This window comes from Mustela lutreola, chromosome 9 (genome assembly GCF_030435805.1).
Source record: "Mustela lutreola isolate mMusLut2 chromosome 9, mMusLut2.pri, whole genome shotgun sequence".
NCBI lineage: Eukaryota > Metazoa > Chordata > Mammalia > Carnivora > Mustelidae > Mustela > Mustela lutreola.
The window spans coordinates 92,193,401-92,207,766 of record NC_081298.1 but is presented as its reverse complement, the minus strand read 5'-3'; the positions used below and the strand labels follow the sequence as shown (position 1 = coordinate 92,207,766).

At 43.7% G+C, this 14,366-nt stretch overlaps 1 protein-coding gene across 16 annotated transcripts in view; it reads left to right on the top strand.

The window, feature by feature from the left end:
• Positions 1-6,075: 6,075 nt before the first annotated feature.
• AAK1 (AP2 associated kinase 1) overlaps positions 6,076-14,366 on the top strand; it is a 174,186-nt gene continuing 165,895 nt past the window's right edge. For 6 of the 16 annotated variants that reach the window (XM_059187879.1, XM_059187888.1, XM_059187882.1 and 3 more), the window contains exons 1-2: positions 6,077-6,401; positions 6,690-7,091. In XM_059187879.1, the coding sequence (XP_059043862.1) occupies positions 6,929-7,091 (163 nt within the window). In that variant the 5' untranslated portion in view covers positions 6,077-6,401; positions 6,690-6,928. Of the gene's footprint in view, positions 6,402-6,689; positions 7,092-14,366 lie in introns of all 16 variants that reach the window. The other 10 variants (XM_059187885.1, XM_059187884.1, XM_059187891.1 and 7 more) reach the window with 5 other exon arrangements.

Here is a 14,366-nt window from a genome sequence, read left to right as displayed (position 1 = left end):
CTGCAAATATGGTCAATTAGTTGAAGACAAAGAAGCCAAGAGCATGCAAAGGGAAAAAAAATAGTCTCTTTAATAAATGATGTTGGGAAAACTGGACAGCCATGTGCATAAGAATAAAACTGGGCCAGTATCTTGCATTGTACACAAAAATCACCTCAAAATGAATTAAAGACTAGAACCTGAAACCATAAAACTATAAGAAAACATTGGTAGTAAGCTCCATGACATAAGTCTTGGAGATGATTTTTTGAAACCTGACACCAAAAGCAACAAGAACAAACATAAACACCAAACTGAAAAGCTTCTGCACAGCAAAGAAAACCATCAAGAGGATGAAAAGGCAACCTACTGAATGGGTAAAATATTTCTAAATAACATGTCTGATACTGGACTAATATCTGAAACATAACTCATATTACTCAACAGCAAAAAAACCCTCGAACAATCCAGTTAAAAGATGGGCAGAAGATGTGAACAGATACTTTTCCAAACAAACAAACAAAAATATACAGATGACCAATAGGTACATAATAAGATGCTTTATATTATTACTCTTAGGGAAATGCCAATCACAACCATGAGACATCACTATTAGAACGTCTAGTATCAAAAAGACAAGAAATAAGAAATGTGGGTGAGGGTGTGGAGAAAAGGGAACTCTTGTGACCTGCTAGTGGGAATGTAAACTGGTGTAGACACTATGGAAAATAGTATGCTGGTTCCTCAAAAAAATTAAAAATAAAAATACCATATGATCCAGCAATTTAACCTCTCGTATTTATCTAAAGGTGAGAAAGCCACTAACTCAAACAGATATCTACATCCCCATGTTCATTACAGCATTATTTACAATAGCCAAGATATGGAAACAAGCTAAGTATCCATCAGTGGATGACTGGGTAAAGGAATTGTGGTATATATATATACAATGGAATTCAGTCATAGAAAAGAATGAGATCTTGTCTTTTGTAACAACATGGATGGATCTAGAAGGCATCACACTAAGTGCAGTAAGTCAGACAAAGTCAAATACCATATGATCTCTCTTACATGTATAATCTAAAAAATATATATATATTAAGCTTCTAGGTACAGAGAACAGATTGATGGGTGCCAGAGACAGGCGGTATTTTTTTTTACCTGTTTGTTTAAATAAACTGAATTTTTAAAAAAAGGACTGAGGGCACTTAGGTGGCTCACTTGGTTAGGCTGAACTTCATGAAAATGGTCAATGCTAAAAAAAAAAAAAAAAAAAAAAAAAGGTCAATAGCCATTACCTCTGAGTGATTTTTGTTCTGAGTTGACTTTTATCCTTTATACTACATTCAATGATTACGTAATTTCTAACCAGAAAACAAAAACAGTACATATTCTTGTTAGAGAAGGAAAATGGTTGTTATAATTTCCCTTCTGCTAAACAGTGATTCTCAAGCTTGAATATGAATCAGAATTACCTGGATGGTTGGTAAAAGGGGCTTGCGGGCCCGCCCCTACCTAAATATGTTCTAGATTTTTTTACTACGATTGTGCTTTTCTTCTCATTTTAACTTTCCTCTGTTGTTTGAGACACTTAATTTTACAGGATATTTTAAATTCCTTGGAAGGATTATATTTTATTCATTTTTATCCCTCGGCTGTCTTTTTAAGCACTAACTAAAGAATTGCTGCAAATGAAAACTGTATCCCTGTGTACCATTATTTTAGTGTTGGAGAAAATACAACTATGATAAATATGTCAATATACCTTAGAAGAGCAGGAAAAGTATTTAAATTTAAAAAAGTTTTTTTATTTTTATTTTTTTAATTTTTTTTTTTAAGATTATTTTTATTTTTATTTATTTGACAGAACACAAGTAGGCAGAGAGGCAGGCAGAGAGAGAGGAGGAAGCAGGCTCCCTGCTGAGCAGAGAGCCCGATGCAGGACTCGATCCCAGGACCCTGAGATCATGACCTGAGCCGAAGGCAGCGGCTTAACCCACTGAGCCACCCAGGCGCCCTAAAAAAGTTTTTTTTAAATTAAACCAAAAGTGAAGAAAAAAGTATATGGCTTTTCCCCTTAAGTGATACTTTTGGTTAGTTCACTATTTAGTGAACAAATAGTTAATGAGCTGAGTGCAGCCTGGTAATCTGTATTTCTAATAAATTCCATTGGACTAAAAAGTGGCAGTATAGAATGGCCACATGGTGTAGTGAAAATGACGAGGGTTTTGAGGTCAGTCAGGTTTTGATTCTGCCTCCGCCCTTTCCAAGCTCTGTGTAGCAATAGTTGACATACATTAATGCTGCTTGGTCTGTTTCTGGATTGACAAATTTAAGAGTAATGTGCCCCTCAGAGGTGTATTGTGAAGACTGAATGATATGATTAAATATCCAACAAAGTGTGGGCCTTAGTTAAGGTAGCTAATTAATGTTGGTCCTCTTCCCTTTGATTTCCTCTAAGGATGCACCACACATTGCCGTAACTGGGTTTATTGTGACATGAGTTCGCCACACGACAAGGCCATTTTCTCCTAACCTAACAAATCATGCACATCCCTCTGCTACTAACAAAATTTTTACGCTTTACCTATGAAATTGGGGAAAACAATAAAACAGTATTTACTTTAATAGGTAAGAGTATCTACTTTGCAGAGATGCATACAGGTGGATTAAACAAGATATTATGTTATGTGCTTAATACAGTAACTGGCATATGGAAAATATACATTAAATGTCACTTTCTTTTCCCCTTCTCTCTCTCTCTCTCTCTCTTTTTTTTTTTTTAGGTGGGGGAAGATGAGCAAAGGGAAAAAGAGAATCTTAAGCAGGCTCCATGCCGAGCGCAGAGCCCCACCTCACAACTCATAACCTGAGCCCAAATCAAGAGTCAGCAGCTTAACATACTGAGCCATCCAGGTGCCCTCCCCTTCTCTTTTATTAGGTATTTATCCACAGTATCTCCTAGACTAAATCCAAAAGCTTACCTAGTTCAGAATACTTAAAATCAATTTTTCTACCTTAATCAGATTTCTCTCTTCTATGTCACATTTTAATTTGAAGTCAATAATTTGCCTTATTTAAGTACTGGTAAGGACACATACTATATATACTACTGGACTGAATGCTCAAAGAGGTAAGTAGAAGACTGTTCGCTGACTTTGAGTACTTGAGGTGACAATATACAAGAAAAGTTGAATAAGAACGAGATGAAGGGTGGGACAAATTACACAGAAAGTAAGTGTGGTAGGAGTTTTGGGTTTATGGTGGCTGATCTGTGATTATTTTGCACTCAGGAACAAGAAAATTATTATATATTTTTAATTTTTATTTATTTGAGAGAGAGAGAATGAGAGAGAGCATGAGGAGGGTTGTAGGGAGCAGCAGATTCCTTGCCTGACAGGGAGCCCGCAGCAGGACTCAATCCCAGGACTCTAGGATCATGACCTAAGCCAAAGGCAAGTTGCTTAACCAACTGAGCCACCCAGGCGCCCCAAGAAAATTATTAAGAGTTGTAAGAGAGCACTGGTTTTATGGCTGAGAAAATAGGTTCAGAAACCTAAGGGGCTTAGGGCAGAGCAATGGAGTAGCAGAGATTTCTGTCTCCTGGTCCCCTACTGCTTGCAGATATGTTTTTAACTGTTTTCTAGTACTTTAATCAGTTTGTATTTGTTCTTTTTTTTTTTTTTTTAATTTTTAAAGATTTTATTTATTTATTTGACAGAGAGAGATCACAAGTAGGCAGAGAGGCAGGCAGAGAGAGAGAGGAGGAAGCAGGCTCACTGCTGAGCAGAGAGCCCGATGTGGGACTCGATCCCAGGACCCTGAGATCATGACCTGAGCCGAAGGCAGCGGCTTAACCCACTGAGCCACCCAGGCGCCCCTGTATTTGTTCTTTGAGAGTAGACAATTCAGTGTAGCTAGTTAAACACTGGGCTTTAAAGCCAAAGAGTCTGGGTTTAAGGGCTGTCTTTGCTAGTCACTATCTGTGTGACTTTGAGCAACTCATTTACCTCTATGCTTCAGAGCCCTCATCTAAAAAATGAGGTACAATTAATATTAGCTTATTTCATAGGGCTGTTATGAGGAACAAGTAATGACTATATGTAAAGGATCAAAAACTGGAGCTTTGTCATTATAATTGTTATTAATTTCTGAAAGAATGGAAAGCAAGAAACCCAGTGTTCTAATGTTTTTTCTCTTTTGCTTCTTTATAAAGAAACCTCCTCAAAGCATCACGTGGATGCTTGTTAGCTGCCTTAATCCTATCAGATAAAAACAAGTTTTTGTTCCTCAGAAGTGAGACTTGGGATTTGCATAAGCCTGGTCTAGTCTGGTAACCGGAATGTCTAGAGAAGTAAAACCTGAGATCGGAACAGATTCTGGGACCCAACAGAACCTCTTCAAAAAAATCAGTCAAGATCAATAGATGTAGTTAAAGATGGAGGTCAATGAATCTAATTCCAAATGAACTTTCCCGTCTATTTTCAAGTCTATTCCAAACTTCCTCAAGACAAAATCTAGCCTTTTAAGGAAAGTGCAGAGAACATGCCTCTGTGGGCTTTCTTTGAGGGAAGGTTCTGGCAGGTGCTGCATTCCACCCTGGAGGTGGCTGCATGAATTCGTGAACTGAGGTGACAACATTGACTCCCTCTGGAAGAAAAAATGCTGTCTCTACATAGGAAGCTTAACTACAAAGGCACTACTTGAAAAAAGGAGGGGGAGGGGAAGAAGGAGGAGGAGGAGGATGGGGGAGGGGAAGGGGAGGAGGAGGAAAGGAGAAGGAAGAGAGGAGGACGGAAAAGAGGAAGGAGAAGCGGCAGTCACCGCTCGCTCAGTTCAACATTAAGATTAGAGAAGGCAAGAACCTTTTTTTCCCCCCCATTCCCCCCCGCCCCTGGAATACCTCTTCGTCCTCTCCTCAAATGCCTATTGAAAAAGTTCTGGGATGAATTACAAGCCAAGAGTGCTGTCGCAGAATTAGGCAGAGCGGGTGGAGGTGAGAAATAACCTATATTCGGGTGGTTAGAAAAATCATGGATTTTTTGGGAAGCGGGGGCAGGGATTTGGAACTACTTTCAGCATCATCCATTAGGAAATCTAGGGAAGGAGAAGGGTACTAACCGGCCTTCCAAATCTTCTAAATTTGGCAGATGAAAATCACGTTGTCCACCTAGTGGACTTGGGCACTCAGGCGATATCTGTATGTTAAACATCAAGGAGGAAATCTTGAAGTGAAAAAGAAATAACAGAAGATCAGCCTTGGGTTCTTGTGTGAGGGAAGATCTGTGAAGGTCAGGCCCACCCACACATCAGCAAAGGTGGAAGAATTTAGCGTCACTGTCAGCAGCCCAGCCCCGAAGTTTGGGATCAGAGCCAGCGATTTGGATCTGCTGGTACCCTAGAATTTGCCCTGCACACTCCCCTTAAGTTTCTCGGTTTGAGTCTCGCCTATAGATTCTCAGACGAAACACTGTCTTGTTAAGCTTTCTCACAGCGCCTAGCTCAGAGCTGACCGCTGAGCAGTTCTCAATAACAACTGGAGCAAAAACAGCTTTTGAGGTTGCGGGCAGAAGGGCACAGATTTCATTTCGGGTTGGCGTTCGGGTGTGGCCTTGTACCAACTGCCAGTGAAATTCTCCCGATCACCCCGTCTTCCACTTTCTGCCCAGGTGACGTCGGTGAGCCCCGCAGGACAGGCTAGGGGCTAAGAGGTTAAGCCGCGTCCTTCAGGTGTCAGCCTCGATCCTTTTGGAAACAACAACCCCCAGAATCCCTTGTGCAGGGAGGTCAAGCCGCAAATAAGATGGCCTCAAAAGGGTGGAACATGCAGCAGTTTCCGAGTCCCTGGCAGTCTCTCTACCGGATGTGTTTAAATAACCGAATCCCCACAAATGCACCACCCCACTAACCACCTTAGAGGCCAAGGAGGCCACCGCAGCCACCTCGCCCGCTCCTTCAGGGGCATCCTGGGAGTTGTAGTCCAGCCGCTGGGTTTCACCGAACTACCTTTCCCATGGTGCCATGCGGACCGGGCGATAAAAGTTCTTTTCCAAAACTCTTTCCACACTGAGAACCCCCCCCTCCCGGGTCCCCTTCTCTCCAACGACTCCTTTTCGTTTGTCGCGACTGAGCGGCAGCAACAGGAGGGCTTCGGCCCGTCGCCGCGGCGTCCCGAGAGGCACTTCCGGCGGCGGTTCACTTCCTGGTTGGGTGGATGGAGCCGGGCGGGAGCGCGCGCGGGGGAGGGGCGGCGGGTCAGTCTCCGCTGGGCGCTCCGGGGATCAGCTGGCTGGCGGGCGGGCGCCGAACGCGGCCCCGGCTCTCGCTGCAGCGCCGCCTCTTCTCCGCGTCGCAGGCCGGCCCGGCGGCCGTGACAATGTTGCAGGGCTGGTAGCTGGGAGCCAGCCGCCGAGCCGTCTCAAGTGGGTGCCGCCGGGATGCTGCCTTTTGGGGCGGCGGGGAGACCCGGGAGGAGGGGGAGGCAGTGCCGGGCTCGGTCGGCGCTGGCCGAGGCGGCCGAATCCTTCCTTTTTCCGAGCCGCGGGCACAGGGGTCCCGGGCTCTGCCGGGTTTTCAGCCCCAGGGTTTTTCTTGCTAGGTAAATGCACGGAGCGTTTCCCCGGGATGATGGCTTTCGCTCTCTCTAGGACTCAGCGGTTGAATTCGTAAGTGTGTTACTGATTCATCCTCTCTCTCTTCTGTCATCACAGGTTTAAACTTACACGAATCGCTCTCTTGAGGAGGAGGGGACCGCGGCGCGATTGACACGCATATTCCTATAGGCATCCTCCCTCAGCCCCCACCCCCACGGCCGGATTCGGGTGGCTCCTCTCCGAGCTGAAATCTGAGAAGAAATCCTTGGATCTCTTGTTTTCTTTTAAAAAAAAAAAAAAAAAAAAAAAATTCCAGAAACCGTCGGTATTTTGCTTTACTGCTTCCTATTCGCAAGATGAAGAAGTTTTTCGACTCCCGGCGAGAGCAGGGCGGCTCTGGCCTGGGCTCCGGCTCCAGCGGAGGTGGGGGCAGCACCTCGGGCCTGGGCAGTGGCTACATCGGAAGGGTCTTTGGCATTGGGCGACAGCAGGTCACTGTGGACGAGGTGTTGGCGGAAGGTATGATGGGACTCTTGCAGTGTGCGGTGAATTAAAATCTTATGCTGATGCAGCAAGACTGGTTTCTAGTTGTTCAGTGTATGAATGGGTTTTGACCAATTGACCCTCCCTTCCCCCTCCCCTTGCTCAGTGAATCATTGTCCTTGAGAAATTTAAAACTGAGATTTGGAAGTGACAGGGCTTGTGGGGTGGAAGAACGTTGCTGGAAATTGTTTACCTCGGTGGCCTTTCATTTTATTTCTTTAAAAATTGGCAAGCCAATTCTTGTCTGCCTCAGTGAATTATAAGGATCAGATGAGAAAACGTATGTGTGAAAGTGTAAAGCTTCACATCAAAGAGGGTGCTGGGCTTGTCATCTTTCTTAAACTTGAAATTGTGATGTGAGGGCTGAAGGGTGGAGGTGGAGTAGCTTTAAGAAGAGAGAGGGGTTTCTCCTTCTACCCAACTTTCCCACTCCCAGGAGCAGGCATTGGAGGAAGAGAGGATTTTCAGAGAATGGGAATATGTTTTTCTAAGAGCCAAGGCTCTTAGTGGATTTGACTAGTTTTGTTTCCTGACCGAACTATAATCAGGTCCCCAGGATGTAGCCAAGATAACAGAAATTACACGAGATGAATGTGGTTATTTTGAAACCGGTCTACTAGGCCCCTCTGCCTCCTGTTTTAGTTTTTATTTTTATTTTTTAGCCGAAAGAATTACTTGAGAGTGGCATCTGATTTTTGTTTTTCCTCAATTGGAAAAGATATTTAGATCTGCTGTGTAAATTCTCTCCATGTGTGTTCATTTGTGTATCTATAGATATGTAAATATATATTTTTATCCCCCAGGCTTTCTGGAAATCTTTGCCTGTATCTTTTGGTAACCTTAACCTCGACCTTCATAATTATGCCAGACTCCTACTTTTCACAGCCCATTGCCTGCCTTGTGTGCTTTTATTTTTAATAAAAGCAGCAGTTTCCTAGGGATGAAGCTATTCAAACTAATTGGATGGGGTCAACCTACTGTAGGTTGTGTTATTGCTGAGAGGGGATGGGGGGGGAAGGGAGAGGCTTCTGTTAGGTCAACATGGTGGTTTTGGGGTGGACAGTTTATAAGTTGGAGAAGGAGCCTTTTTTTTTTTTTTTTTTTTTAAAGATTTTATTTATTTATTTGTCATAGAGAGAGAAGCGAGAGAAAGCACAGGCAGACAGAGTGGCAGGCAGAGGCAGAGGGAGAAGCAGGCTCCCCACCAAGCAAGGAGCCTGATGTGGGACTCGATCCTAGGACGCTGGGATCATGACCTGAGCCGAAGGCAGCCGCTTAACCAACTGAGCCACCCAGGCGTCCCGAGAAGGAGCCTTTTTGCAAGCTCAGGTTGAAGCAAAGGTCCTAACCTGGGCCTGGGAGATGCCTGTCATGGTGATTGTTGCAGGCATGTGGGTTGAGATGAAGCAGCAGCTGTCTTTGGCTCTCAGCTTGTCCAAGTACTGGGTTCAACTTGGGCCCATTTTTCTGGGGTTAAGGTGAAAGCCTTTACTTTAAAAACGCTTAACAAAAAAAATATCTGACAATTAATGTCCTTGTGAAATTCTTGCTGTTTTCCATTCTTAGCACTGCTCTAGCTGGACTTAATCCGGGGCCTGAGTCACTGTCCCTCTGGATCTTTCCTTGTGGGCTTTGGTGCAGGATGGGAGATGATTCTGTGCCTGCTGCCAGATCTGCACCCTTGAGTCTGATCTGTGTCTTTCATCCCTGTGCCAAAGCCCTTAACTGCAGTGGGATGGAGAAATGGAGAAGTATGTGAGAGAGAAATCAGGAGGAATGAAGGGGCACAGAGCTCTTTCCTTCTCTTTGAATGGCTTCTGCTGACCCTATAGCCCAGGAGCATTTTGTTCAGCTGGAATATTGTCTCATTGTAGTTGGTGCTACCCTAAGCAGTGCCTGTTCTCAGGGACTGAATGATGGTGAGAGAAAAGGCAAAGTTGGTCTTTGTTATCTCGGCTATCTTCCTCTTCCCTGGAATTCATCCCTGAGAACTGCACATCATGCATTGTGATGTTTTTATATGGAATTAAGGACTTGCAGCTCTGCATTCGTTTATTCATTCATCAAGCAGTTGTAGCATATTTATGATGTGCCAGGCACAGTGCTAGGCCCTGGGGATATGACGTAAAACTAGATGCTATAGTTTACAGACTATGCTGAGAGATGGAAAACAGCCTGTTAGAATAGAGTGATATGTGCTGTCGTGGAGACAAGCTTAGGGTGCAGTGGCCCTTAGTTTTAGAGATCCAAGAATTGCTTTCTGCGGGAAGTGACTGACCAGAGAATGAGTAGGAGTTATGCAGGTGTGGAGATAGCATGGACCAAGACTCAGAGCAGCAAGAGAGAGTCTCCTGTAAAACTGGGTCTGGTGATACTGCTGTCTTTATATTCTTTGACTATAAGTGAGTTTGAATTTGTGGCTCTTAGAGGTATATAGCTATGTAGGAGCCTGTATATGAATTATTTATGTAGCATTTACTAAATAAAGGTACCACTACTAAATAAAGGTACTACTAAGTTCTGAGAGGCATAATAGGGAGATCTAAAGGGTGATGCCTGCCTTAAAGGAACTGCCAGTGCATTTGATAAGACGAAGGTACATATTCACACGTACAGTATACCATGGTTACCAGCACTGGCTCTATACAGTCAGGCAGATCGGGGTTCGAATTCTGCATCTGTCCTTTCCTAGCTGTGAAACCTTGGATAAGACATTTCAAATCTCTCCTGAGATTCTCCTGTTTCTCTGTGGCAGTGGTTCTTAAAGCATGGAGTCCTGGATCAGGAGCATCAGCATCATAGGGAAGCTCGTTAGAGATGCAAATTAGGCCTCACCCTGTAAACCACAAGGGTGGGGCTTGAGCAGATTTCTGGAGAGATTCTGATGAAAGCTAAAGATCGAGAACCCCTCTCCTTTGGCGTGGTCACAAAGATCGAATGAGGCAATGAATGTGAAATTATTTTTCAGGTGTTCAATGAGTGGTAGACATTATTTGCCAGCAAGATTTTATCCTATATATAGTTAAGGGGGAGTGGGGGGGAATGTGGAGGTTGGTTTGGCTATAGCAATCTGCAGCAATCCTTTTCCCCATGGTGGGTGGACAGAGTCAGATATTTTTCTGTGGAAGCCTCACTAGCTCCTTAAAGGGTCAACATATTTCAGGTGACCATGTTCCTTCCTGCACCTTTTTCTCTTTGAGTCCCCAGGCGTGGACCTAACCACCAGTCCCAGCCAGAGTTGTCCAAGGATGATGACAGTTGTGCATTGAGTTGCCAGGGCAATGACCAGATGGTTTGGGGAGGTTTGGGTGCGTTTTAAACACAGCACCACATCCCACCTGTCATCCCTAATTCTCTAAAATGGGTATCAGTCTAAGCTTTATAGTGAGGAGTGCAAGAGAGAGGTGCTGGAGTAAGACAGGAGAATGTGTGGGCTGCCATCCTCCATCAGTATCAGCTCTGCTTGCCTGCTTTCACTGACTGTTCACTGGGCACTGGGGTTTGTTTGGGGGAAATGAAGACTCTAGACCATGAGTTCAGGGGATATGGCTACTCCAGGCTGGGTATAGACGTGGGTATCTTCTCTAGCTTCCTCATGAGGATGCCACGATGACTTCCTAATCATGTCTGAGGTCATAGGTGTGTGATATCAAGGGAAGATTTGGTTAAGCTTCTGGAATGAGCTCAATGGGAAAATTCGAGCAATGCTCAGAGAAGGACTAAAGAGCTGTGCTTTTGTTATTTGTCCTTAGCTATATGAGGCCTTATGTCTAAGGTTTAAACAGTAAATGTTTGTTGAATACCTGCTGTGTCCAAGGCCACTTTCCAGAACTGCATCAGTCCTATATAAGATGGAGCATGTGCCCCATCAGAGTAGTTTCCTTACTTCCACTGAGGAAATCTAGGTTTAGACTTAATGAGAACTACTAAGTGAGTTTTTGTACTAGTAAACTTAAAAGTTTTTCTACCAATATCACAAGGTAGTGAGGTTTAAACACCTAAGACAAATATGTATACATGTATGTATGTCTGTGTACACACACACGTAGCATATGATTACTTTCTGTTGGTATTGATATGCACATGTGTTCATTTAGTGAATGTTCGTTAGGCTTTCTTTGTGACAGGCACTGCATTAGATTCCAGAATTACTAAGATGAATAGGTCATGGGCCTGGCTCTTAAGGAGCTCATAGACCAAGAAATAACCCTAAGATCAGGGTCTAGCACTTGGCATGGCCCTTGGTGTATAGTAGATGATAAAAAGATGTCATGAGGTGATAAAGGGAAAGGGCCTGGAGGCCAGGGTTTATAGATGAAGTGTGGTTTGAACAGGAATGGAAATTGCCCAGCAGATGGTCCAGATGAGGGTTACCCAAGGCCTTCCCAGCAGAGAGAGTTAGAATATGCAAGTGTATAGTGGTGAAACAGTATGATTCAGAGATACTGACTAGTGGTATCGTCTGGATTAGTACGAATTTCCTTTCCAGAAAGAAGAAGCAAGGAAAGAAGGACATGGAATGGTAGAGGGAATTCTTTTACGTTTGTTCCCTGGCTGTTGAATTGCTGCTCACTTTCTTTGGTAGCCCTGGGTCTTTCCAGTAACTACTGATTAGCTCTCAGCTTGCCCTTCTACCCTCTGTGCCTCAGCCCTATGCTAATTGTGGGGCAATGGTGGGGCGGGTAGTGTTTGGGGGCAGGGGAGCTGTCTGGAAGTTTCAGTGAGAGGCAAGCAGCTTTAAGGAGAAGCAGGTGAGGGAGTGGGATGACCAGTGTTACAGAAAGGAGTGGATGGGGGAGAGAGTGAGGATGTGTGACCAGAGCAGAGGGTAGGTTGGAGAGAAAAAAAGAGGCAATAAGATTATGGAGAGCTTAAGTGCCAGGCAGAGAGGTTGGTTCTGAGCACCTGAGGTCTTCTCTGACGCAAACACCAATTTGATCCCTCCCACCTCAGATGTCTTTGCCTGCTGGAAAGTCTGGTTTTTTAGTGGCAACTGCAGATTTTCAGGGGGTGGCTTGTGAATGGTGTCTTCTTCCTGGCTTCGGGCACGATGACGGTTTTAGCTTTGCTAAATATAGCCAAATCTAGAATTCAGAAATGAAATCCAGAATAAGCAATTGCATGGTCAAAGCCTTGCCTTTGGTCTTTCTAACAAAGTCATACTCATTCAATGCAAGATGATGAAGAGAAACAGTTTCACGTGGGTTTTGAGTGGGAGGAGATAAGGGGAAGCGTCCACTTGTACCTGAGCAGCTAAAGCTGCATGTAGAGTACCCAGGAAAAGCTTGATAAACATTAATCCGGGATCCGTGAGCCATGACTGCATCAGAGCAGTCATGGCAGTATTTGAAAGGTGACCCTCAGAGAGGGGCTCACACCACCAAGTACCTTCATTTTGTGCTCTTCAAAGGCTAAATGCTTTTCAAGCCTGCTTAAGAAATAACTGTGACATCTGCATCTGAAAGAGCCAAACAGTGGTAATAATAGAAATGGTATTGTCTATTGAAGTAGCATCTGGCACTGTGAAGTAGCAAAGAGTAGCCTTTGGTCTGCTTTTCTGGAGCTTTTTTTTTTTTTTTTTTTTTTTTTTTTGTTATGGTGGAAGAAGCATTGCAGTCTAAACAGGGTGATCAGGGTTTGTTGGTCCATTCATTGCCGTATCCAGTAACCATTACTGAGCACTCACGATATCCTGGACATCAGCCAGTGATAAATAAGACACTGCCTTGAGGAACTCCCAATGCCAGAACTTCAGATGCCCGAGCCAGTAGCTCTAAGTATGGGAGTGGAAGGTTATAAAAGGGGGAGGGCAACAGACCTGAGGCAGCAGTTAATTCTGTGGGGTCAGGAGTAGTTAGGAAAGCTAAAGAAAGGTGTTATTTGAGGTAGGCCTTCAAGAATAAGAATTTATTACTAGATGGACAAGGTTGAGAGAACATTCAAAGCAGAGAGAATACCATGGCCAAAGACAAAAAGCAGGAAAGTGCATTGCCTGCTGGGAGCTTTTTGTTTCGAGATAACATAATCTACCAATGGTCCAGGGCTGTGCTGTCCCGTGAAGTAGCCACAGCCACATATGGCTGTTTAAATTTAAGTTACCAAAATTAAAATTCAACTTTGATTCTGTAGGCACACTAGCCACTTTTAATTTGCTTAATAGCCACACGTGGTTAGGACCTACAATTTTGGACAGCACAGATAGAAAATATTTCATCATCATAAAAAGTTCTGTCGGTGTTGGTTTAGAGCAATGTTCGCTAAACTTTTTGCATGGAGTGGCACTGTCTAAATGGCATTATTTAGAGAAATAATGGAAGATTGGCTCCTGCCCTCTTGTTGACATAATGTGAGCAATGCACATGAAACAAAGGCACCCTCCAAAAGAGTGTGTGGTGTAGTCTCTCAATTCTGAAGGTGTTGAGGGGAAGGAGACCAGTGAGGTCTCCTGTTCTCAGTTAAACATTTAATCCCTTTATTGGATGTATGCCTTTTTGTTTATACATTATGCGCATGTCCTGCTTTCATTAGCTAATATCTGAAGGCACAGTATATACTTAAAATGAAGTTAATCATTTATGATAAGAGATGCAAATGTGTATTTTAAGCTCTCTGGATAGGTTTTGGTGCATTTCTTGTCATATCTTGTTTCTATATTGTAATGTGACTGATGAAAATTACACCAGGAACAAATAAATAAAACAAAACAAAACAAAACAAAAACTACACCAGGAAGGATGCCTAGGTGGCTCAGTAGGTTAAGCTTCTGCCTTCAGGTCAGGTGGGATGGAGCCCATCTGGCTCTCTGCTCAGCGGAGAGCCTGCTTCTCCCTTCCCTTCTGCCTGCTGCTGCCCTTGCTTGTGCATGCACTCACTTGCGTGCACTCTCTCTATCAAATAAGTAAATAAAATCTTAAAAGTACACCCAAATAGAAATGAGGCACTGCCATATTTTTGTTGTTTGTGTATGCGGTCTTTAATCTAAGGTATCTTTGCAGGAATCTTTTTAAGCCCCTTGTTTGCTTTGTGAGGGTTAATTCACTTCAAACAAATGTGATCGGTAAATCTACTTAACCAAGCACATGAACTGTAGTACATTTCATTCCACCTCAGCCTGCGCTACGGAGCTTCCATGCTTTGCTTATTCCTTTAGATTCGTATGAGACCCAGGCTGACATAGAGACTGGATGGGAACACTAGTGTTGGGCCGTCTAGTAAGTATTAATAAAGAGAAAGTCTTATTTTTTAAGATGA